The sequence below is a fragment of the Aquarana catesbeiana genome, linkage group LG01 (assembly GCF_042186555.1).
Source record: "Aquarana catesbeiana isolate 2022-GZ linkage group LG01, ASM4218655v1, whole genome shotgun sequence".
Lineage (NCBI taxonomy): Eukaryota > Metazoa > Chordata > Amphibia > Anura > Ranidae > Aquarana > Aquarana catesbeiana.
The window spans coordinates 603,463,475-603,488,603 of NC_133324.1; the positions used below are offsets into that span (position 1 = coordinate 603,463,475).

General features: G+C 44.8%; 1 protein-coding gene across 1 annotated transcript; it reads right to left on the bottom strand.

The window, feature by feature from the left end:
- Positions 1-347: 347 nt before the first annotated feature.
- Positions 348-14,414, bottom strand: NDUFA11 (NADH:ubiquinone oxidoreductase subunit A11). Its single transcript, XM_073598969.1, has 4 exons — positions 14,258-14,414; positions 10,346-10,438; positions 2,663-2,785; positions 348-602 (listed from the first exon to the last, which is right to left on the bottom strand). The coding sequence occupies exons 1-4, from the start codon at positions 14,334-14,336 to the stop codon at positions 487-489; spliced, it is 411 nt and encodes a 136-aa protein (XP_073455070.1). The 5' UTR covers positions 14,337-14,414; the 3' UTR covers positions 348-486.
- Positions 14,415-25,129: the final 10,715 nt, after the last annotated feature.

Here is a 25,129-nt window from a genome sequence, read left to right on the forward strand (position 1 = left end):
GGCATTTGATAGAGGGGTCAGAAGATTACATTTTAAGGGTCCTGTCACACCAGCTGCTGCATTACAATGCAGCAGCTGGTGTGCGTTGAGGTGCCAGTAGTGCGGATGCACTGATCCTGGTGCATTGTACTGTTCACTTTTCTTTTTTAGATGAACTTTAGTGAAATATCACAGTGGCATTTCACATAGTTCTATTGGTCAGCGTGTGGGGACTGTGCCACATTGAAGTACTGCACCCAACTCCCCCCTCTGCACGCTGTCCCACCTCACCTGGTGTGAATCTACTCTAAATGAAAGGTTCTTATTCCATATGGTGAAGCATTATAGAGCACAGTTGCAACACAATATCAATTTAACAGGTTTATTTATCTGCTCAGATAGGGACCAACGTATATACTGTGTACACTGCAGCAACCAAAAAGTGCGACTCAGTAATGTTTATATTTCTCTTCAGCAGTAATATCACAAGACAAAAATACAAAGGTTTCAGAGTCTTGGTTCCGATGGAATCCATACCCAGCCCTCTTTTTTTGAAACCTTGGCAAAAGCAGCAAGTCCTCCAAGTGCAAGACATGCCGAGGCCCCAGTTCCATAGCTGTGACCTGCAAACAGAAAAGTAGTCTCTGTGACTTAACGTTTACATAAGCAAAGTACAACTGAGTACAGAAGGTTAGCTTTTTTAGCTCATATTAAACTGTTTAGGGCCCTTTCACACTGATCAGTTTTTCAGTTGAAAAAGTGGAGGAAAAAATGCATGAAAAAGGCATCCCATCCAATGGAATTCTTTACATCAGTCAGTTGCGTTTCAGGCTGCTTTCACACTGCTCTGTTGCAAAAACAGAATATTCCGCTTTATTTAACCGAAGAACTGATCAGTGTTAAAGGGCTCTAACAAGTACCAAAAATGCAGCAAGCAAGACTTTTTTAAAAAAGCAACTGGCCAGTGAGAAGAGTTCCATTGGATTTAAAGGGATACATTTTTTATGCATCAGGAAAAGCAGCAAAAAAATGCTCATAGTGGCTTGTATTGCACAAGAGTTTATGAGCATTTGCTTTTATAAGCGTTTTTTCCCCAAAACATTCCCCTCTGCTCACTTTTCACTATAATCAATGTACACTTGAAACCACCGAACACTCAAAGCAGTGTTTATGCAAGTCAAGCAATTTTTCTGCCCGACTTTGATGGGGGGTTATTTTGCTTTTCTTCAAATATGCCTGTAAACTACTGCATGGACAAGTAGACTAATGTAGAACTCCTTAAAGGATAAGTTCACCTTTGGGAACATGTTACATGTTCCACCTATTTTTAGGGTGGAACATATAACATCTTCACACTGCGGCAGCCTCTCCCTGACCCACTGCCTCTATTGACAACGAGCTGGGGATTTTCTCCCCAAACTCACTGTCACAATTTACAAAAAAAAGCAGCAGTGCGGGGCTCTGCCCAGCCGTCCATGTCATTCATTTACAGAGGAGAGAACCTACAAGCACCAACAGCCTTTGCGGCTGTCAGCTTGAAGTTCTTAATAAACTATCAGGGCGCTGCTGAGTGCTTGCTCTAGGTAGTTCACTGTCTCTTCCTGACAGAGTGTAACACTGCCTGACTGTTTGAGGTACGAGCAGACACCTTACAACGACAGTTTGCAGGAGTCCTGCACTGCACCCACGATCTGCTGATTGCTGGGTGCAATGCTTTGTAAGCTCCTAGTAAAAAAAAAAAAAAATAAAAAAATAAAAATGTATGTATGTATGTATGTATGTATGTATGTATGTATATACATATATACACACACACATACATACATACATACATACATACATTATATATATATATATATATATATATATATATATATATACACACACACACACACACACATATACATACACACATTATATACACACACTGCAAAAAGATGTGCATTTATTACAATTTTTTTTTTTTTTTTTTACAAAAGGGTGAACTTATCCTTTAAAAAAGATGGGAAAAAAAATAAAATTCTAAAAGCCTGTATAAGGAGCATTTTTTTTATGCCCAGTGTGTAAGGACCCTTAAAGCAACCTTGTCAATTTACATGAAGCCATATAGTGTAAATAGTTTATAAAATACATACTTTTCTTACTGATTTGATACTTAGAAATCTTCTTCTGAACCCTGCACTGAAACTTCAGGAGTGTTGACCTCACCTCAAAATGTAAATATCAGTGCTTGCACCCATTGGCTGCAAGCGCTGATCGGACGCTGGTTTCTCAGCATGTCCCTTTGACAAAAGCCAGTCATTAGACCGGCTTCTGATGGAAAGACAGCTGTATGCATTGACCAAAAGTCAGCCAGGTTTTCGGTCAGTGTGTACCCAGCTTAATTCCATTTACTGCTCAATTTCATATGTTGGCGGTTTTATCACCTTGATGGAAATGGCAGATGGGTAGAAGTAACGGGTTCTCCATTTTCTCCAAAAATGTAAAAAAGCCTAAGATAATCAAACTTAATAATGCATGTATGAGCTTAATCCTTCATACAAGATTGTGTGTCAACCTATTAACGACATTTGCCTTGTTTCAATTGACCCAAGTGCTACATTGCACCTCTTTCTACACTTTTTATGCCGTCAGTGCAAAAACCATTATTGCTACAGGATAACTGAAATAAAAGTTAACTTACTTTTTAGTCCTAGGAGAGCACCAGATGTACAACCCCCTATAAAATAGTTCCATGCATCATCTGGCTTCTCACGAATCTGGGCTGTTAAACAGGTAGTGATACCAAAGATTGCTCCAAGCGAAGCTAGGAAAGAATAGAAAAACAAAATCACTACATTAAAAACATAATTAGAAATGCACTGATGTGTGATGTTACTTTATGATATGTGACAAACACATCTATCAAGTTGTAACTGTTACAATCATTAGCAGTTTGGGTGCAGAAAATAAAAACAAAAAAAATCTATGAACAATTTTGGTTTTGCAAAATAAAAACAAATTCCTTCCTGACCTGACAAAGGCAATCATATCAGTTGCCTTCATCAAAACATTACAAATTTATTTACTGTATTTGTACATAAACAGCGGGTAAATATGTATTGAAAGCGTCACCATTTTTCTAGGTAAATATATTTCTAAAGGTGCCATGCAATCCATACACACAAAAAAACCAAAATAAATAAGTTCAGAAGTTATATGTAATAAAATGGAATGACACTGAGAAAAAGTATTGAACACATGAAGAAAGGTAGGTGCAAAAAAGGCATGGAAAGCCAAGACACCTACTGAAATCTATCAGAAATTAGAAAGCAATCATGCCCCTTGTCAGTGTGAATTAATATCGATTGGTTCAGTCTCAACTTATGGCCTATAAGGCCCCTTTCACACAAGGCGGATCCGTCAGAGCAGAATTTGCCTGCCCAGCAGGCGGATGACAGGTCCGTGACCGCTCAGCTATGCAGAGCAGACAAGGACAGAGCCTGCTCTCCTCTATGGGGCAGTCAGATGGAAATGGACTGCATGTCCGTTTCCATTCAATTCGCTGCCCGGCGGGTGTCAAAGGACACATGTCCGCTGACATCTGCTGCCCCATAGAGGACAATAGGTGGTCCGATCGGATCCGCCTGCTGATGTGAAGGGGCCTAAAAAAGGTCACAAACATCTTACCATGGGTAAAACCAAATTGCTCTCTCAAGACCTTCACAAACTTATGCCGCGTACACACAATCGGAAATTCTGCCAGCAAAAGACCGATGAGAGCTTTTGGTTGGAAAATGCGACCGTGTGTATGCGCCATCGGACTTTTGCTGGCCGAATTCCAGGGAGCAAAAGACAGAGCATGTTCTCAATTTTTCGGTCGGAAAAAGTTCCTATCCGAAAATGCGATCGTCTGTAGCAATTCCGACGTGCAAAATTCCTACGCATGCTTGGAAGCATTGAACTTAATTTTCTCAGCTCGTTGTAGTGTTGTATGTCACTGCGTTCTTGACCGTCGAAAGTTCAGCGAACTTTTGTGTGGCCGTGTGTATGCAAGGCAAGCTTGAGTGGAATCCCGTTGGAAAAGCCATCATATCTTTTTCCGACCAAAATCCTGATCGTGTGCCATTATTGTTGCAAAACATACTGATGGCATGGCTTACAGAAGGATTTCTAAACTTCTGAATGTTCTAATAAGCACTGTTGGGGCCATAATCCAGAAGTGGAAAGAACATCATTTCACCATAAATCGGCCACAACCAGGTGCTCTTTGCAAGATTTCTGACAGAAGAGTGAAAATAATCAGAAGAGTTGTCCAAGAGCCAGGGACCACTTGTGGAGAGCTTCAGAAAGACCCAGAATTAGCAGATACAATTGTTTCAAAGAAAATAATTAATGCAAGTAATGCACTCAACCGCCATGGCCTGTATACATGCTCACCATGCATTGCTATAGAAAAACCATGTTGAAGCTAGTTTAAAGTTTGCTGCACAACATTTATGCCCCATACACATGATCCAAAAATCGGACGACAGATTGTCCGACTTTTTTCGCTTACTAGTCGCAAGTAGGAATTGAAAAGGGTTACTAAAGTCACAAAAAATCTCGTACAACAGTAAAAAAAGAAAAAAAAAAAAAATTTATTTGGAAGTGATGTAATGTGTTGTAGTGTATTTGTATTGTATTTTCGGACAAAATCTGTACTGACTAAACGAAAATCTTACGATCTGGTATCTTCCCAGGAAAATTTTCGTGCTTGTCCGATCGAATAATATCGGATTAACTGTCGTGATCGGCTCTCGAAAGCTCTGTACTAATGATCCAATTATTGTATGATGGCGTCGAAAGCGGTATTTTTCGTCCGATTTTCGCATCGTGTGTACGGGCCATTAGACAAGCCTGTAAAATTTTGGGAGATTATAGTCTGGTCAGATGAGGCCAAAACTGAACTCTTTGGGTGCTATTATACACACCATGTTTGGAGGTCAAATGGCACTGCACATCACCCTAAAAAACACCATACCAACAGTGAAGTTTGGAGGTGGGAACATCATAGTGTGGGGCTTGTTTTCAGCATATGGTACTGGGAAATTTCATATCAGCAAAGGAAGGATGAATGGAAAAATGTACCAAGACTTTCTTGATAAAAATCTGCTGCCATCTACCAGGATGGTGAAGATGAAAGGAGGGTGGACATTTCAGCAAGACAATAATCCCAAACACAAAGCCAAGGAAACTCTCAATTGGTTTCAAAGAAAGAAAATAAAGCTGCTAGAATGGCCCAGCCAATCACCTGACTTTAATCCAATAGAAAATCTATGGAAAAGAGGCCCATAGACCCTTCAAGATTTGAAGACCGTTTGTGTGGAAGAATGGGCCAAAATCACACAATTTTGGCCCATGCATGCAACTAGTTTCTCCATACAGGAGGCGTCTTGAAGCTGTTATTACCAACAATGGATTTTGTATGAAGTATTAAATACATTTCAGTTAATTTTCAATAATTTTTTCCGGTGTCATTCCATTTTATTAGACATAAAACTTTATTTCTGAACTTATTTGTTTTGGTTTCTTTGTATGTATGGATTGCATGTGTTGTTACTGACAGTGAAAATGTCATGTCAATAGCACCTTTGGAGATATATTTACCTAGAAAAATGGTAACGGATTTAATACTTTTTACCCGCTGTATCTATGGATATCATTACTTCTTAGAAAAACCATCCATGTCTATTTTCAAAATCTGTTAAAATTTTGCAGGTGGTACCACAGATTAAAGCCCAACTCTTACAACCCCCAGCCGTCCCCACTGATTTTTTTCAGCATTTCATATATTTAAACAATGGGTTCCTGTAAATGTTGCCTGCATGAAATTGCACACTAGGCACAAAGATCTAAGGCTAGGCCCTAGGAACCAGAGCTCCTGCTACTCAGTTGTAACAAGCAGTACGAAAGGTATGACAACATACAGAAAAGGGGGGGGTGCTCAGTCACTCAATGGACTGCAAGAATGAGATTCTCAATATATACTGTATTTATCGGCTTATATCACGCACTTTTCCCCCCTTAAAATAGGGGGGGGGGGGGGGGAATCGGGTGTTCGTGTTAAAAGTCGATATAGGCTGCCTCGGAGGGGAAGGAGGGAACACAAGTGCCGCCAAAATACAGAGCCGCAATCTCCTGTGCACTCGGCTCTGCTCGCAGTCACGCCCAGTTCCGCCCCCTGGACGGCGCCTAGCGTTGATGTCCCAGCATTGGACCGCTGTTATGTCCATCATAGGAGCCGAGCCAAAGGGCGGACTGGGCATGACTGTGAGCCGAGTACACAGCAGATCCAGCTCTGTCTATCCCGGCATAGACAAGGCTGCAGATGGGTACAGATCAGCCTGCAATTATGGACAAGGCTACAGATGGGCACTGATTAGGCTGTAATGATGAGCAAGGCTGCAGATGGGCACTGATCAGGTTGCAATGATGGGCAAGGCTGCAGATGGGCACTGATTAGGCTGCAATGATGGGCAAGGCTGCAGATGGGCACCGATTAGGCTCTAATGATGGGCAAGGCTGCAGATGGGCACTGACCCTTATTTTGCTTCAAAATTCTTTATTTAAAACTTACGTTTTTTCCTAAAACTTCCCTCTTAAAATTAAAGTACGCGTTATATGCCGATAAATATCTATCTAGATATATCCATCTATCATTTTTCACATCTGCTTAACTGGCCATTGAGCGACACAGCAATTCGTATTTACGAACCATGGGAGGTCCCTAAGCAGTTTCAAACGCGCACAGATCAGAGCTGTTAACACAACCCCTCCCCAAAAAAAGGCAGACAAGCTGCCCAAAATCCTCACTGATCAAGGCCAGACAAGAAAGAGTAACTTCTTAATCATCATCAGATACACGTAAATGACTGAAAACATAGCCTCGAAAGTAGTCAAGTCCAGTTGGCCAAAGAAATGTTATTCTGACCGAGCCCACACAATGCTCACCACAATCAAACCATGGGTAGCACCCAAAATAGGATGGAAATAGGACCAAGAAGGTGACACAAATGCATTCAAGACTGCATGAAAAGAGAACTGGCTCCATAAAGAGTGCTTGTTTAATAAAGGTTACAAGGAATTATTTCTCCAGCACAATTAGCAGCTACAAAGTCTGCATAAACTGAACGCAAGTCTAAACTATGCGGAAACTCAGAGGAACAATACCAGGCATGTCCATTCAGAAGCCAAGAACATGCAAAAAAGACACTTGTCTAAAAGGTCTAATGAACAACTTGCAACACCCCTCCTTTGCACAAGGAGGAATTTTCTCAAAGCATTCAGAAGAGCCTAGTATGCATAAGACCTTAGATGCTGGGGCTAGAAAGGTGTGCCCAAGGGCAGCAAGCAACTTTTCTGGTGTGGCATGGAGTTGACACCTTGAGCACCCACAGTGGGGCAAAAAGACAGCGCACCTGACTCCGCCTACTTCCATACTGCGCCAATGCCACAAAAAAGCCTGGTGAGGCCATAAATGAAGCACGGATGGATGGACTGATGATCCATGGCTGGGCACAGATCAGCGCTGTGGGAACTTCAGATGCATCCCACAGGGCTGCTGCACCCGGCTCTCCCTCTCTCCTCACACGCTGTACCGATCGGCGCAAGGAGCTGAACCAGACAAGCTTCAGTTTGTTTACAAGGGATCACGCCGTCATTGTACGACGTGATCACGTGGTAAAAGGCCGCTGTCATCGGTCATTTACCGTGTTGCGCCGGGTCCGGAGGTCACGGATATTCCCGGGTGCACGCCCCAGGGGCGCGATTCTTGGAGAACGTTATAGTAGGGCTAGGGGAAAAAAAAAAAAAAATCGATTTAAATATTGAATCAAGTTGAGAGGTCAAAATCAATTCAAAATTTAAGCAAATCGATTTTTTTTTGCACCGCGCTGGTCCTGAGGAGCTGCGGGCAGGAGTTTTTAGGTGAGGCCGCAGCTTCGGCCTGGTCCGCGACTTCGACCGGACGCCGCGGACTAGGCCGAAGCCACGGCCTCGCCTAAAAACTCCTGCCCGCAGCTCCTCAGGACTGGCGCGGTGTCCAAAAAAAAAAAAAAAAACTTGAATCGATTATCTAGTTTTTTTCTCCCAGCCCTATGTTATAGTACGCCCTCTCAAGAGTTATCGAGCCACGCTGTAGCCGTCATTTGGCTATAGCGCAGTTAAGTAGTTAATAAGTGATTGAACAGTACTGAATGGCATATTCAAGGCTTTGGATCTCTTTTTATATCCTTTTCCATCTTTTATAAAATGTCCAGGACCTTGTTACCTTCTTTTCTGCTCCCCATGGCTCAGAATCTAAGAGCTAACAAACTAATTGACTGTTTATACACAGACACTAATTGCAATTTGAAAAGTCACAGATGTGGGAAAAGAACCTTGAATTGCCAATTTAACCTGCGTGTGCCACTTTGTGCGTCTGTACCAAGGCCAAACATTTCAGGGCATGTAAACTTTGGATCAGGGTCATTTGGGTGATTTCTGTTAACATTATGATTTAAAAAGGAGCCAAACAACTATGTGATAAATAAAATGGCTTCATATGGAGCACTATCCTTAAATAAAAGACAGTTTTCTGTCATTCAGTCATATTTTCAATATCAATGCCAACATTTCATGATTTTTGCCACTGTATGCAAACGTTTCCGCACAGCTATATATAAGGGCTTTTGTTTACAACAGACTGGTTTTGAATTCCTAAACAAGTCTAGGAAAATACAAGATCTACCTGAAAGATCAAATACACCCTTAAGCCCAGGTTCACACTGCTGCGGGATTGAAATCGTGCGGGTTCAGCTGAACTTCAGGGGCGATTTCAGAGACATCTGTGCGGGTTCCTGCACAGATGTCTACTGAAATTGCACCCGAAGTCGCCAAAAATCAGTACAGAAACTATTTTTGTAAATCGGTGCGGCACTGATTTGGACATTGCCGGCAATAGCCATTGATTTGGCATGCGATTTGACATGTCAAATTGCATGCCAAATTGTACAAATGTGAACCTAGGCTTAAAGCAGAGTTCCACAGGAAAAAAAAAAAAAAAAAAAAAAAAAAAAAAATTTAAAAGGCAGCAGCTATAAATACTGCAAATGGTGACTTTTAACCACTAAGCCACCGCCCACCGTCATATGACGGCTGGACGAGGCTTCTGTTATTCTGGGAGGACGTCATATGACGTCCTCGCCTTCCCGAGCCACTAGGGGGCGCGCGCGCGCCCGCCGTGTCACTCGGGACCCGGTGCGCGTGCCCGGCGGCCGCGATGTCCGCCGGGCACCCGCGATTGCCGGGTAACAGAGCAGGAGCGTGGATCTGTGCATGTAAACACAGATCCACGTCCTGTCAGAGAGGAGAGGAGACCGATGGCGTGTCCCTTGTACATAGGGACAGCGATCGGTCACCTCCCCCAGTCAGTCCCCTCCCCCCACAGTTAGAATCACCTCCTTAGGTAATACATTAACCCCTCGAGCGCCCCCTAGTGTTAACCCCTTCCCTGCCAGTCACATTTACACAGTAATCAATGCAATTTTATAGCATTGATCGCTGTATAAATGTGAATGGTCCCAAAAATGTGTCAAAAGTGTCCGATGTGTCCGCCGCAATATCGCAGTCACAATAAAAATTGCAGATCGCCGCCATTACTAGTAAAAAATAAATAAATAATAAAAATGCTATAAATCTATCCCGTATTTTGTAGACGCTATAACTTTTGCGCAAACCAATCAATATACGCTTATCGCAATTTTTTTTTACCAAAAATATGTAGAAGAATACGTATCGGCCTAAACTGAGGAAAAAATTTGTTAAAAAAAAAAAAAAAATTGGATATTTATTATAGCAAAAAGTAAAAAATATTGTGTTTTTTCAAAATTGTCCCTCTTCTTTTGTTTATAGCGCAAGAAATAAAAACCGCAGAGGTGATCAAATACCACCAAAAGAAAGCTCTATTTGTGGGAAAAAAATGATAAAAATTTAATTAAGGTGCAGTGTAACACGACCGCGCAATTGTCATTTAAAGTGCGACAGCGCTGAAAACTGAAAAATGGCTTGGGCAGGAAGGGGGTGTACGTGCCCTGTATTGAGGTGGTTAATATTAGGACACTTACCTGTCCAGGGCGCCTGCAATGTCCTCACCTGAAGACGATCTGTCCCTCGGCTCCCGGGTGCAGGCGTCGGCATCTTCAGTAAGGGAATCAGGAAGTGAAGGCTGGTTCCCTACTGTGCATGTGCGAGTTGCACTGCGCGTACTCATTGGTCCCTGCTGTCTTCTGGGACCTGTGTGTCTCCCAGAAGACACTGTATCAAATAGGTTCATACTGATATTTACAAATAATTTAATTAAACATACCCATAGTAAGAGTTGCACCTCCAGCTTTTTTAATGCCCTCCAGTATTGTCTTAGGCTCAAAAAGGACTATGTAATATGCAGATCCCATCACACCTAAGGGGACAAAAAGATGAATATTATAGTTTAGCAGAGGGGGAGTATGACAGTAAAGCAGCTAGCATTTTCAGGAGGAAAAAAAAAAATCAGGGATGGCAACCTCAAGATTTTGGTTACAACAGGTCTCATTTAAAGATAAATTCTTACACCATTTGGTTACAAACAGAAACATACCAAAATCTACCACTTTGTGATATATATGGTGTTAAAAAGAAATAGATTCCTGGTACTCTTTACAGCAGCAATAAAACACATCAACAAAACCACACATACATACTCCTAGCACATGACCACATATCTATTTAAATATATCAAAATATAAAATGTTATTTAAAAATAAATAAAAGAATATTAGAATTCCACATAAAATTCCTAAAACACTGTACCATCCTGCCAAACATAAGATTACATTACCACAACCAGAACATAATTTTGCTTTTAAGATCTGCTGACAGTGGACTACAGGCACAACCCCTCCAACAAAAAGCAATGTTGCACCTATGGATCAGGCATCAGGGGGAATCATGGTGAAAGTCTCGACTTGCATAGATGACTTAGGGGTACTTCAGATGAGGAGTGACAGATCATCAATGTAAATGCATGAACTTTCAATTATCTTAAATTGTCACTAAACCCACATCATAAAAAACACTATGAATAAATGCTGTATTACATGAATTTAATTTTGTTACAACCTAACTGGCTCACAGGTATGTTAGGTCGGCCATAGACTATTTGAATCTCGGCCAGTTCAGCAGGGACTGGCTGAGATTCAATCCATGTATGGGCAGGCTGAATGTCCATCACTGATGGACAGTGATTATTGTTAGCTATAGCTGCTGGCAATAATCACATGAAAAATTTGACATGCTGGTTGGACCCAAGTCAATCGATGGATCAACTTGGGCACAATCAGCCTGTCCATACATGGATCGAATCTCTGCCAGTCCCTGCTGAACCGGGCGAGATTCAAATTGTTCATGGCCAGCTTAACATACCTGTGAGCCAGTTAGGTTGTAACAAAATTAAAGCGGTTCCAGAGTTTAATTTTTTTTTGTTACCTTAATGCATTCTCTGCATCATGGTGAAAAACAAAAAAAAACACCCACAACCTGACCCATCCCCACCACTGGCTCGATACAGCCACTTCCCTCACTTTCTGCCTTCACAGGAGAAACTGATTGTAGTGGAACCATAGACTTCTGCTGTCAGTTAAAATGGTTGTATTCTATGCATGAAGGTTAAAAAAAAAAAAAAAAAAGACCTTCTGTGTGCAGCAGTAGTTCTCAAATGCTTACCCGAGCTTCATTTCTATCCAGCGATGTGCATGAGAGCCTCAGCTCTCCAAGGTCTCTCCCTCCTTGTTGGCTGAGACAGCAGTGGTACTAATTGGAAAGATAAAAGAAATGGCTGCACATCCAGAACTTCCGATTGCCTTTTACTGTTCACAAAGATAACACCAAACTGTGGTCATGTAGACGCGTTTCACACATACATCTTGTGCTTAATCATTACCAGTGGTACTAATTGGCTCCCGGTATTGCTACTGTCAATCACAGCCAGTGAGCCAATGAGGAGAGGGTGGTGGAGCGGCTTGGAAGCGAGCTTGCTTGGATGCCCCCACAGCAAGTTGCTATGGGGGGCATTCGGCAGGAGGCAAGGGCCTGGAGCACTGCCAGGGGACCTGAGGAGAGGAGGATTAGGACTGCTCTGTGCAAAACCACTGCACAGAGCAGGTAAGTATAATATATTTGTTATTTAAAAGGGACCTTTAATATCACTTCAAGCTATTAGGAGGGGCTTACATGCAGTGTGTGCGTCTATGGAAGCACACAATCTGGCGCAGGAGTACACATGCATGGGTGCCTCTTTAGAACCTGACCTGCTACAGGAGGTATCAGCTGGAAAGAGAAGCTGACAGCGCCAGGGGCTTCCAGACAAGGAGGAAAGTGACCTTTCTGTGCAATATCATTGCACAGAGCAGCTGTTACCTCTTCTTTATTAGAAAAAAAAAATGTAGCCTTAAAGGGGTTGTAAACCCTCATGTTTTTTCTCCTTCATGCATCCTATGCATAAATGTGAAAAAAAAACCTGGAAGTCACCGGCCCCCCAGCCCCCCCCCCGTTTTACTTACCTGGGCCCCTTCATCTCCTCGGCTGGGATGCGCTGTCCCTCTCTCCACAGGGTCCCGGCTCTTGATTAGATAGATTATTAGCAGCGCAGCCATTGGCTCCAACTGCTGTCAATCAAATCCGATGATGCCAGGGCTGAGTCCGGCATTCATGTCTGTGGACGCAAATTCTGGACTCAGGAGCGCGCCCACAAGGTAACCCTCTCGGGAGAGCGCTTCTCCTAGGGGGTTATCTGATGCGGGGAGAAGCCGCGAGAGCTGTTGGGGGACCCCAGAAGTCGGTGTTCGGGGCCACTCTGTGTAAATGAGCTGCAGGGTGGAGGCAAGTATGACATGTTTGTTATTTTTAAAAAATAAAAAAAAGATCCTTTACAATCACTAAGTATCATTCGAATGTTTCATTTAGGCTACTTTCACACTGGGGCGGTGGCAGCGTTAGCGGTAAAGCGCTGCTTATTAGTGGAGCGCTTTTAACCCCCAAGAAGGGGTTGAAACCGCCCATTCATTCCAATGGGCAGAGGTGTTTTGGGAGTGGTGTATACAGCGCTCCCACACTGCCCCAAAGATGCTGCTTGCAGGACTTTTTTTTCCCTGTCCTGCAAGCGCACCACCCCAGTGTGAAAGCACTCAGGCTTTCACACTGGAGTGGCTTGAGAGGCAGTTTACAGGCGCTATTTTTAGTGCTTTTTAGTGCTGTCTGAAAACTGCCTCAGTGTGAAAGGGGTCTTAAAAGATAATGGCAGTTTTATTTTTATATAAATGCGGGTCTGATAAAATCATGTCCTTTGCAGTTATATAAATGTGTACCTGTTGTAAAAAATAAAAATAATAACGCCGTAACTCTCAACCCATACAGGACCGATGCAGTATTGACTCTGTACGTTCTCATTGAAAAGGGGTGTCTACGTATGGCAAGAGAAAGATGGAGGCAGGGTCTGTATCAGACAGCCATTATTCACTACAATGAAATCTCATTCACATGGAGCGTGCATCAGCATACCCTTGTGGATACCCGTGTTTACTTGTATGGGGATGCGCAGGGGTTTTCCCTCTGGAGGCAGTCCCATTGCTGACAATGGGACACAGCTACTGATCCCAATGTGACATTTGTGGGGGGTGCTCAGCGCTGAACGCACCCAGAGTGCATTTGTGGCCATGCACCCATATCCGTGCACCCTTGTGCCGGTAAACACAGCCTTCCCAACCTGTATACTCTGATGTCCTATGCATGCGCATGACGCCGTACAGCGTGAACTGCGGTTTTCTTTTTTCTGCACCCAAGAGACACAGCTGAAATGGACAGTCTGACATAAACAAATGGCTGTATCATACTTGTGTAAACAAACGCATGGGTGTGAACTCCTAGACACGCACATGGGATTTATGCCATGCACATGTGTATACAAGTACGACCTACAGCCATTCATTACTATGAGCGGCTGGAAGCTGCAGCTGTCTCCTGGGTGCTGAAATGAGCTCACAGTTTACGCTGTACAGTCTCATGTGTCTGTATGCATGAGGCCACATAGTACAGTTTATTCTAGTGACAGGGTCCCTTTAAGCTGTACACAATCCAATGACTGGAGGACATACTGCCCCAAGCACAGCTTATCCTCCCATAGGTCACACACACACCTGCCTGCCCTGCTATACAACCCATTTCACTCATACTACAGGCCCCATACCCAGCCCCGTGGCTATCTTCGTTGTCAGCAATGCCTTCTCCCCGCAATTTGTTCCGTCCGGAGTATCCCAGTACCCCATCTTCTTCCTAGAGCCAAGGACACCAAACTAGCGACGTCCGCACGTCACGCCGACCTAGCGACGTACGTCAACTTCAAGCGCGCCGCCATATTGGGGAGGGCGTGTCCGTCAGGCTGCTGCATGCGCGGCCATGTTGTGATTGTCGTCTTGCTGAAAAGCGGTGCTACTGCTAATGAAGTAGTCAATGTAAACGTTGGTGTACAACAAAGAGCAACTGAACGTATGAGGGAAATATTACGATCCATCTCACTTCATTCTTTTAAGAAATGTTGACTCAGGGGGATGAAAGCAAATCTAAATCTGGATAGTGATGTAGCATACAGGTCCTTAGATGTGGTGGCTGCATTCGTTTTTCTTTCTTTTTTTTTTCCATTTATTTGATCTGTTCAGCTTCATGTTCTTCCAGACCGGCAGCCCGGGGGAGTGGTGTGACAGAGACAGGATTTTTTTTCTCTGAGAATAAGTGCAGGTACACCGTCCCTTGGTTCTACCCCCGATCAATGTCCCTTGGTTTCACCCCGCTACCCACCACAGGGCACCGCCCCTTCGTTTCCACCCCCTACCCACCTCTGAGCACTGTCCCTTGGTTCCACCTCCGAGCACCATCCCTTGGTTCCACCCCCTACCCACCTCCATGCACCATCCCTTGGTTCCACCCCTTACCCACCTCCGAGCACTATCCCTTGGTTCCACCCCCTACCCACCTTCGAGTACTATCCCTTGGTTCCACCCCCTACCCACCTCCAAGCACCATCCCTTGGTTCCATCCCTTACCCACCTCCGAGCACCATCCCTTGGTTCCACCCCTTACCCACCTCCGAGCACCATCCCTTGGTTCCACCCCCTACCCACCTCCGAGCACCATCCTTTGTTTCCATCCCTTACCCACCTCCGAGCACTATCTCTTGGTTCCACCCCTTACCCACCTCCGAGCACTATCCCTTGGTTCCACCCCCTACCCACCTCCGAGCACCATCCCTTGGTTCCACCCCCTACCCACCTCCGAGCACCATCCCTTGGTTCCATCCCTTACCCACCTCCGAGCACCATCCCTTGGTTCCACCCCCTACCCACCTTCGAACAGTCTCTTAGCTCCACCCCCTACCCACCACCGAGCACCATCCCTTGATTCCATCCCTTACCCACCTCCGAGCACTGTCCCTTGGTTCCACCCCTTACCCACCTCCGAGCACTATCCATTGGTTCCACCCCCTACCCACCTCCAAGCACCATCCCTTGATTCCATCCCTTACCCACCTCCGAGCACTATCCCTTGGTTCCACCCCCTACCCACCTCCGAGCACCATCCCTTGTTTCCATCCCTTAACCACCTCCGAGCACCATCCCTTGGTTCCACCCCTACCCACCTCCGAGCACCATCCCTTGGTTCCACCCCTACCCACCTTCGAACAGTCTCTTAGCTCCACCCCCTACCCACTACCCACCACCGAGCACCATCCCTTGTTTCCATCCCTTACCCACCTTCGAGCACTGTCCCTTGGTTCCACCCCTACCCACCTCCAAGCAAGGTCCCCTGGTTCCACCCCCTACCCACCTCCGAGTACCATCCCTTGGGTCCAGCCCCTACCCACCTCTGAGCACCATTCCTTGGTTCCACCCCTTACCAACCTCTGAGCACCAACAAGAGAAGCAGTAAAATAGATTCCCTGCAGCCAGCAGCAAAAGACCCCCCCACAAACAATGGATCCCCCAGCAACATTAGACCTCCCACCAAAAACAATATCTCCCTCTAGCCAAATAGGTCCACTCCAGTAACAATAGATCTCCTAGTAGCCAGTATCAATAGTAGAACCCTCTAAGCAACAATAGATCCCCCACCAGAAACAATAGCCCTCCTGCAACAATAGATCCCCTACAGAGATAACAGATCCCCAGCCAGAAATAGACCCTCCAGTACCCCTTGCCATTACATTTAGTGCCAGAAGTGCCGCGTTCCCTGTGTTCACGCTGAAAAAAAGCCCTGGGCACAGGTAAAAAAAAAAGGGGGCAATTGAGCTGCAGTTTTACCACCTCCCTGGCCACCTACCTGAACTGTACACGTCGAGATGCTTTGCTTATAGGTTGCAGCATTTTTAAAGTGGAACTCTACCCATAACAACTTAACAAAAAATAATGTTCTGTAGCAAGGAACATAGAGTACATTCCACATTAATAATTATGCTACCCAAATGAGTGTGTGTTTTTAAATGCCTCCAGCATTGCTTCTGTTTCTTCTTGCTGGAGGCTGCCATTTTGCTGAAGCCCAGAGCCCCTAAACAGCACTAAATCATAAAGCGGAACCAAACCCAACGGTTTCAAGAAACAGTTACATTCCTGGAATGTCAGGATTGCCAACTGTCACATTTGCTTGTGTCCTTAACCAAACTGTCAAACCATGAAATGGCTGGTGTTATAACTTATCACATGTGCAGCACCATGGCAGTTGCAGATCAAACAGAAGCAGCTTCCTTGGCTGTAAATGATAGGAGGGTTTAATTCTGCTTTAAGGCTGTCAGCAGATTGGCCTCTACAAACTTGGCAGTGCCTAAAAATGTAGAGCAACTGAGCATGAGCAGAGCAGGGTGAGACAGTGTATTACTGGATTTAAACAGTATAGGCACTTTTTTTCTAATGTTTTACATAGCTTTACCTGCCAAAGGGGCCAGCCTGAAGTGATCTAGTAGGACTTAATTTTCTGATTAAAGTTCCCATTTAAAAAGGTGCAGAGTTTGACAGATGGTACTGACTATCAAACTCATCCATGGAGTTTAATAGTGCCACAACAAAACCGCGTGCTAGGCATGCGATTTTGGTGTGGAAGTGCAGCATTATAGGGTTAAATCAGGAAGTAAGGCCCCTTTCACACAGGGCTGACTCCCCTGCTAATCAAAGCAGAGCAGGAGCTTGACAGTTCTAGCTTATGAAGAGTGGATACGGATAGAGCCCGCTCTGCTCTATGGGCGGCCAGAAGTAAAAGGAGTTATCTGTTTACATCAGACTGCCCATCAATTTGTCTAGCCGGAGGAGGACAGATCCCCTTCCTTTTTTATTAGTGGACCAGATCAGACCGAAGGTAGGCGGGTGTAAATAGACACAAGTCTGTTTACATCTGCCGGTCCATAGGGGGGGAATGGAGGGTCCAATCAAGTCCACCTGATAAACTGACAAACTGACCTGATTGGAACAGCCACAGCCATGTTAAAGGGGCCTTAGAAGGCATATCTCCCAACTGTCCCTGATTTTAAGGGACTGTCCCTGATTTGGAAGAAAGTCCCTCTTTCCTCCTCATTTGTCCCTCATTTTGGTCTGATCTTGTTATCTTATCAAAAAGTGTTTCCCAGTGCTAAAACTTTTATCCAATTTCTAAATGGCTGCATTTGGAAATTTCAAAATCCAATACAAAAGGAAAGAGTAGTGGTAAAAAAAAAAAAACCCACACTTGTGGGTTTAACTAACCTTTTTATCAATTCTCTTTTAAGGGGGCGTGGCAGGGGTGTGTACTACTGTACTACCCCTACACAATTTTGCTAATGGGTGTCCCTACTTCCCATCCCAAAAAGTTGGGAGGTAAGTGCAAGTTGTTATAATGTCTGTTGAAAGGCAACATGATTTAATATCATATCTCTGGAGTTTCTTTTAGGTTGATACAACCAAGCCTTTGCTTTCTTGGGGCAGTCTGAAATGTAACAGGTTGCACATCTGAGCTTTGTAGCATATCTGAAAAAAGAGACCAGGCTGAAAAAGCTTGGCTCCAGACCGCCTGATGTTATAACACTATGCAAGCAATCTTGAAAGGGACCATAGCTGATAAGATGATTGATGAATGTCCTGCTACAGAAGATCAAAGGACCAAAAGGCATTGAAGATATATAGACATGATACATGGACAATGCTGCCCTTAGAGGCCATTACAGCAGGGCGGACAGTAATATAATATATTGAAGAGGACTGCCCCATAAGTACTGTGATTCGTCAAAAGTCTAGATGGGATGGCAATGGGGTTGGGTCTGCATGGTATATGATTGAAGGATAAAAGGCAGAACGAGTCAGAGAGCTCCCTCTCTACCCTTTTCGCTCTTGGCTCAAGCCCGGTGGCTCTCTGAGACGCATGGCTCCCTCTCTACCATTTTGAGCCCAGCCGAGGAGATGTATCTTTGATGTTCTTGTATTATACAATATGTTCTGGTTTTACATGCTTTGTAATATCTTTCTTTAGTATTTTCATGTTAGCATTTTCCTATTTTCTTGGGAAATAAATAAGACATTGTTTTATTAAGCAGTGTGTTTGTTTTCATAGCTAACCTTATAGTATTGTGCTATCAACAGTAACTATGAGAGTTTTAATAGACTAGCTAAATATAGGAATAGACAAATTAATACATTTATGGAATAAATAGAGGGAATCCATGACTACCCTTGGATAAATATTTTGTTTAAAAGTTAATATCAATTTCAGAATTTATTCTAATTCCAGATTTTATTTCAATCTTTCATCACCCCCAGTCAAATGCAGTTTGAAAATCGATCCAAATGTTGTCAGAGGGCACCACACTTCACAGTGAGTATGAAGGGCCCCTTCCTGTAATAGAGTGACAACTTTATTGAGCTGGATAATCACCCTAGGAAAGGGTGTGTGTTAGGACTGCATAAAACCTCCTGCTCTTCTCCATAACAAGTAGAGGTGTTCTGTAGTTCACAGAGATAGCAGGGAACAATGCTAATTGATATTACAGAAAGGTGTTGGCCCTCAGGATTTCTGGCTGGAAAAACAACAATTTTTATTTTTTTTCTTGAACAGATATAATAAAACACTTGGAGTTATATTTAACCAACCAAAAGGTTGCTGGTACTTTACTTTACTGGTAGAGTTTTCATACACTTTAACCAAGGTGAATATGTAATTTGTGTGTAAATACAGGTGCAATTTCTGTGCATCAAGTAGCGCCATTACACCAGTTCTTTATGTTGTTGCACCAGTTGTGTTTTATTAGTGCTATGCGACAGTTTCTATTAATATCAATGGTGGAATAACAAAGATGGCCACACTGAAAAATGTGCCAATTTCTCTACACCTGCTTAAAGACAGACACTATATTGTCAAAGGTATTAGGACACCTGCCTTTACATGCACATGAACGTTAATGGCGTCCCAGTCTTAGTCCTTTGCAGCTATAACAGCCTCAACTCTTCTGGGAAGGCTGCCCACAAGGTTTAGGAGTGTGTCTATGGAAATGTTTGACCATTCTTCCAAAAGTGCATTTGTGAGGTCAGGCACTGATGTTGGACGAGAAGGCCTGGCTCGCAGTCTCCGCACTAATTCATCCCAAAGGTGTTCTATCGGGTTGAGGTCAGGACTCTATGCAGGCCAGTCAAGTTCCTCCAACCCAAACTCGCTCATCCATGTCTTTATGGACCTTGCTTTGTGCACTGGTCCAAATCATTTGGTGGAGGGGGGATTATGGTGTGGGGTTGCTTTTCAGGGGTTGGGCTTGGACAATTTCATGCTCTCAACTTTGTGGGAACAGTTCGGGGATGGCCCCATCCTGTTCCAACATGACTGCACACCAGTGCACAAAGCAAGCTCCATAAAGACATGGATGAGCGAGTTTGGGGTGAAGGAACTTGGCTGGCCTGCACAGAGCCTTGACTTCAACCTGGCAGAACAACTTTGGGATGAATTAGAGTGGAGACTGCCAGCCAGGCCTCACAAATGCGCTTCTAGAAAAATGGTCAAACATTCCCATAGACACACTCCTAAGCCTTGTGGACAGCCTACCCAGAAGAGTTGAAGCTGTTCTAGCTGCAAAGGATGGGCCAACTCAATATTGAACCCTACAAACTAAGACTGTTGCGCCATTAAAGTTCATGTGCGTGTAAAGGCAGGCGTCCCAATACTTTTGACAATATAGTGTAGTTCACCTTTATCAAAAAGCTGCCTATGCAGATAAGAGATGTCTGTAGATAAAATCAAACTGTGTGGCTTTGACCATAATTGAACAACCCCCTTGCTATAAGTTTAGGCAATTTATGTACTTATCTCCTACTCAGTGGCGGAACTACTGCCATAGTGACCCATGTGGGCGCTATGGGGCCCGCAGCTGAGTGAGGCCCAGTCAAAGTTGCCAATAGAATTCCTTTTTTCCCGATTTTTCCCTGCCCGCCACCAGAGGTCTGTGGCATCTCCGCCGGCCGTCATTTTCCAGAAGACCAGACGAATTAAAAACGAGAAGCAGAGCCTGCAGAGTGGCTACAATAGAAATAGAGCTGCGGCGCCGCCCACCCCCCCGCCCCCGGTTTGTCATCTGTGACCTGTTGTGGAAAGGGGTGAGGGGGGTGGGCGGAGCCACAATGCAATTTCTATTGTAGCCGGCTGGCTCCGCCTCTATTTTGTTCCCCCCTGCCTTCATTAATGGTGGCGGAGACACCGCTGCTGGGATATAGAAGGGCTCCAATGGGGGGGGGGGGGCGACACCTGAGATGTAAGGAAGCACTCCGCTGGCTGGGGATAGCTTCACCTGAGATGTAAGGAAACACTCCGCTGGGGACACCTGAGATATAGTGAAACACTCCACTGGGGACACCTGAGATGTAAGGAAACACTCCGCTGGGGACACCTGAGATGTAAGGAAACACGCTGCTGGGGACACCTGAGATGTAAGGAGGCACTCCGCTGGGGACACCTGAGATGTAAGGAAATACTCCGCTGGGGACACCTGAGATGTAAGGAGGCACTCCGCTGGGGACACCTAGAATGTAAGGAGGCACTCCGCTGGGGACACCTGAGATGTAAGGAAGCACTGCCCTGGGGACACCTGAGATGTAAGTAAGCACTCCGCTGGTTGGGGACAGTGACACCTGAGATGTAAGGAAACACTCCCCTGGGGACACCTGAGATGTAAGGAAACACTCCGCTGGGGACACCTGAGATGCAAGGAAACACTCCACTGGGGACACCTGAGATGTAAGGAAACACTCCACTGGGGACACCTGAGATGTAAGGAAACACTCCGCTGGGGACACCTGAGATGTAAGAAAACACGCCGCTGGGGACACCTGAGATGTAAGGAGGCACTCCGCTGGGGACACCTGAGATGTAAGGAGGCACTCCGCTGGGGACACCTGAGATGTAAGGAGGCACTCCGCTGGGGACACCTAGAATGTAAGGAGGCACTCCGCTGGGGACACCTGAGATGTAAGGAAGCACTGCCCTGGGGACACCTGAGATGTAAGTAAGTACTCCGCTGGTTGGGGACAGTGACACCTGAGATGTAAGGAAACACTCCCCTGGGGACACCCGAGATGTAAGGAAACACTCTGCTGGGGACACCTGAGATATAAGGAGGCACTACCCTGGGGACACCTGAGATATAAGGAGGCACTACCCTGGGGACACCTGAGATATAAGAAAGCACTACACTGGGGACACCTGAGATGCAAGGAAGCACTACACTGGGGACACCTGAGATGCAAGGAAGTACCCCGCTGGGGACACCTGAGATGTAAGGAGGCACTCCGCTCCACTCTGAGGAATGTAAGTTTACTGTTAAGCCTCCCGGGCCCCGCAAGTCCGGCTGTGTCCTGACACAGGCAGCCGCATACAGCAGGAGCAGAGTGGGTGGGGCAGAACGCTCGAGCGAGCCTGTGAAGGGACATCGTTTTCGGCACATGAGGAGGCTCTGGAGTCTGGACAGGAGGTAGGAAGGGAGTGGGAGACAAACTGTCATCTGTTTTGCACAGTGCCTGGAAAAGCACCTTGTCCCCGTGCAGATGGGGACAAGGGCCTCTTCCCCACAAGCCCTGGGGCGTTAGTTGTGGGGGTGCAAAACTTGAAAAAAAGTACTAGTTACTTACCGGTAACTGTCTTTCTGGGAAATCTTCCAGGACGGCACACCTGAGAGATGAGAGGCTCCTCCCCACAGGAAACACAATCAATCAACAGCTGTTTTAAGTCCACACCCTTCCCCCTGATCCTCAGTTTGTAGAGAAGTAACTCCTGAACCTGGTTCACAAGGGAAATCATTCCTCATAGGCACTCACCTTCTAGTGTTCTAAAATTTTCCCTCCTCCAACGGGTGGGAAGTAGGCCTGCCGTCCTGGAAGATTTCCCAGAAAGACAGTTACCGGTAAGTAACTAGTACTTTTCTCAAGTCATCTTCCAGGACGGCACACCTGAGAGGATAATCAAGTACCTCAGGCCTACCTTAGGGTGGGACCACTGCAAGACTCTTGGCGAACCTTGGTTCTGCAGTAAGCTTTACCTTTACTCCATATGCTTGATGAAGGTATCTTAGCTGGATCATGCGGCTGATCTGCCGGTCTACTCCACCGGTGTCCCTGCCTTCTCTGTTTCGGATGCAGGATCTAGGTGGAGTGGGCTCTTAAAGATGGAATCAGAAAACATGTTAAACTTGTAGGTTATCAATGTTGCCTGTCACACATCTACCAACAATGGCCTATTCTGCCTATAGGTGCTGTTTAGAACCACTAAAAAGATTAATCGGAGACCTGTGTTGTAAGACAAGGACACTACATTGATCCATAAGGGGGCCTGTCTTAACACAACCCTGTCCAGGGAAATAAAACTGCCAAAAAAGGGGGGCCCCTGACAGACAACCCCTTTTTGTTCATTTTTAGCTTTACGTCAAAGACTGAAGGGAAACCTACTTAAGGGAAATAGATTAACAAAAACTTAATCCCTGGGTTTAAGGCATGCCCAATCTATAGTTTTACTTACGCCTGAGATCCTACTCAGGAGATTAACATCTATAGCAGGAGAAGAACACTCATATTGCTACATCTAGTCTTGCTAGAAGGGCAAAATGAAGGCCATGCACCGAGCTGTAACCTATTTAGTCGGGTATACATGTTTATACTTCATCTTCAGGCCATAAAACTCCTCTGAACCGAACTTCCTAAGTTCTTATTAAACGGGGCGATTCATTATCGCCTTCCTCCAGTGACCCATAACTCTACTGGGCTTCAACCCTAGGAAATGGCTCTGGCATCCCTGAATGTAAGGGGTCGAGGCTTTCTGACATGTGACATCTGCACCAGAACTCCTGGCCCTTTCACGGAAGAGAAGGCTGAAATACAAAAAGGTGATACATGTATTATTAATATCACAAATAAAAAAAATCATAGATTGTGGACATAGCACAATAGATTTAGACAGAAAGGACACAAGCATAGACATCAATGTTGTGTATCTGAGTGTGACTAGCTAAACCAAAATATCAAATATGGGAAGAGACCCAAATCTGAACCTCACCGTCTGGTTTTCTGATGTGCGGCCAATATGTAAGCATTAAGACACAAACACACCTTAAATGCTGCACATTTCTGAAGTGCAGCTAGCTAGGTCATAACTGGTAAATACAGAAAGGACGGGAACCCCCTTTTACAGTGGTGTTTTACTGATGTACAGCAAAACAAGGCTATAAAGAGAAGACAGAAAGACCCAAACTTCTATGTTGCGTATTTATGACAAACCACCAAGTACAGTTATAAGACAATCCTTCCTGTTATGCAGTTCTGTAGTGCAGTTACATAGAACCAACAGAGAAAGAACACAAGCAACCTACAGCATTGTGTTTTTCTGAAGTGCCATAAGGTAAGGCAATATGAAACAGAAAGCACCAACAAGCTTCAATGTTGAGTACTTCTGCTGTGCAGCAACATAAAAACAAACAACAGACAGCCTTTACAGCTGAGATCTTTCTGGTCTACTGCCAAATAAGGCAATAACTCCACAATGAGTATTCCTGCAGCATTGCAAAACCTGAACCAGAAGGGACAGATAAGCTTAGGGTTCCCACACCCGTGCGACCCAACCTGCCACTTGGGACTGCAAGACGCATGAGAAGTCATACTATGGCTTCCAAAGGGTATCATTCGTGACTGTGCGACTCCAGGTCGCAGCGTATCCAGCAGTCCCTGCTTACGGAACCACAGACCTCAAGATTACACAGGTCGCAGGAAAAGCAGTTTTCGGGTCGAACAAACAAGGGGTCCCCATGCTGTGGCTCCCTGGAGGAGTGCAGCCAACAACCCCCTACTGTGTATACCTAAGAAACAGCAAGGAAGATCAATGAGAAACACCACTTACTGCTGTGCCTTTCTGATATACGGACGATAAGTCAGTAAATATAGGACATACAGGACACAAACAATGTTCAATCTTTGTGTATGTCTGATGTGTAGCATATACCAATACTGAGCAGAGATGTCATTACCCTCAATGTGTCTCCCTGCTGAGCAGCAAAAACAAATCAGAAAAAGACAAACAACCTTCACTGTTGTGTCCTTTCTGATATGCAGCCAATAAGGCAGTAAACCTTCAATTTTGTATGTGTCTGATGTGCAACAACAATCTTGAATAGAGATAGCACATCCATATTCAAGAGATTTGGCATGTGACAACATGTCAAATCGCATGCCTAAAATTGGCAGCCATTGCCGTTAATAGCACTGTCTGAATCAGCCCGGGCCACTTTGTGGTGCTGCACTGATTACCAATGGCAGTATGTGTACTACCCCTGGCACAGGTTCAATTTTGTATTTTCCAACAAAATCAGGACCATCCGTCATCACTGCTGCCTTTCTGATAAGCAACCAATAAGGCAGTGATACAGGACCCACAGACAAACCTCAATCTTGTATATGTCTGATGTGCAATAATATAACAGTTCTGAATAGAGATAGCACATCCATATTGAAGTGATTTGGCATGCAACTCAACATGTCAAAGTCGCATGCCTAAAATCGGTAGTCATTGCTGTTAATAGCGCTGTCTG

Bases quoted from the DNA above. Each gene is read 5' to 3' on its own strand.
- NDUFA11 (XM_073598969.1), bottom strand. From the start codon at position 14,336: ATGGGGTACTGGGATACTCCGGACGGAACAAATTGCGGGGAGAAGGCA. The intron at 2,786-10,345 runs GTATGTTTAATT...ATTCTTTCCTAG, and splicing joins AGGTGCAACTCTTACTATGG to CTTCGCTTGGAGCAATCTTT. The intron at 603-2,662 runs GTAAGTTAACTT...TTCTGTTTGCAG, and splicing joins TGCTCTCCTAGGACTAAAAA to GTCACAGCTATGGAACTGGG.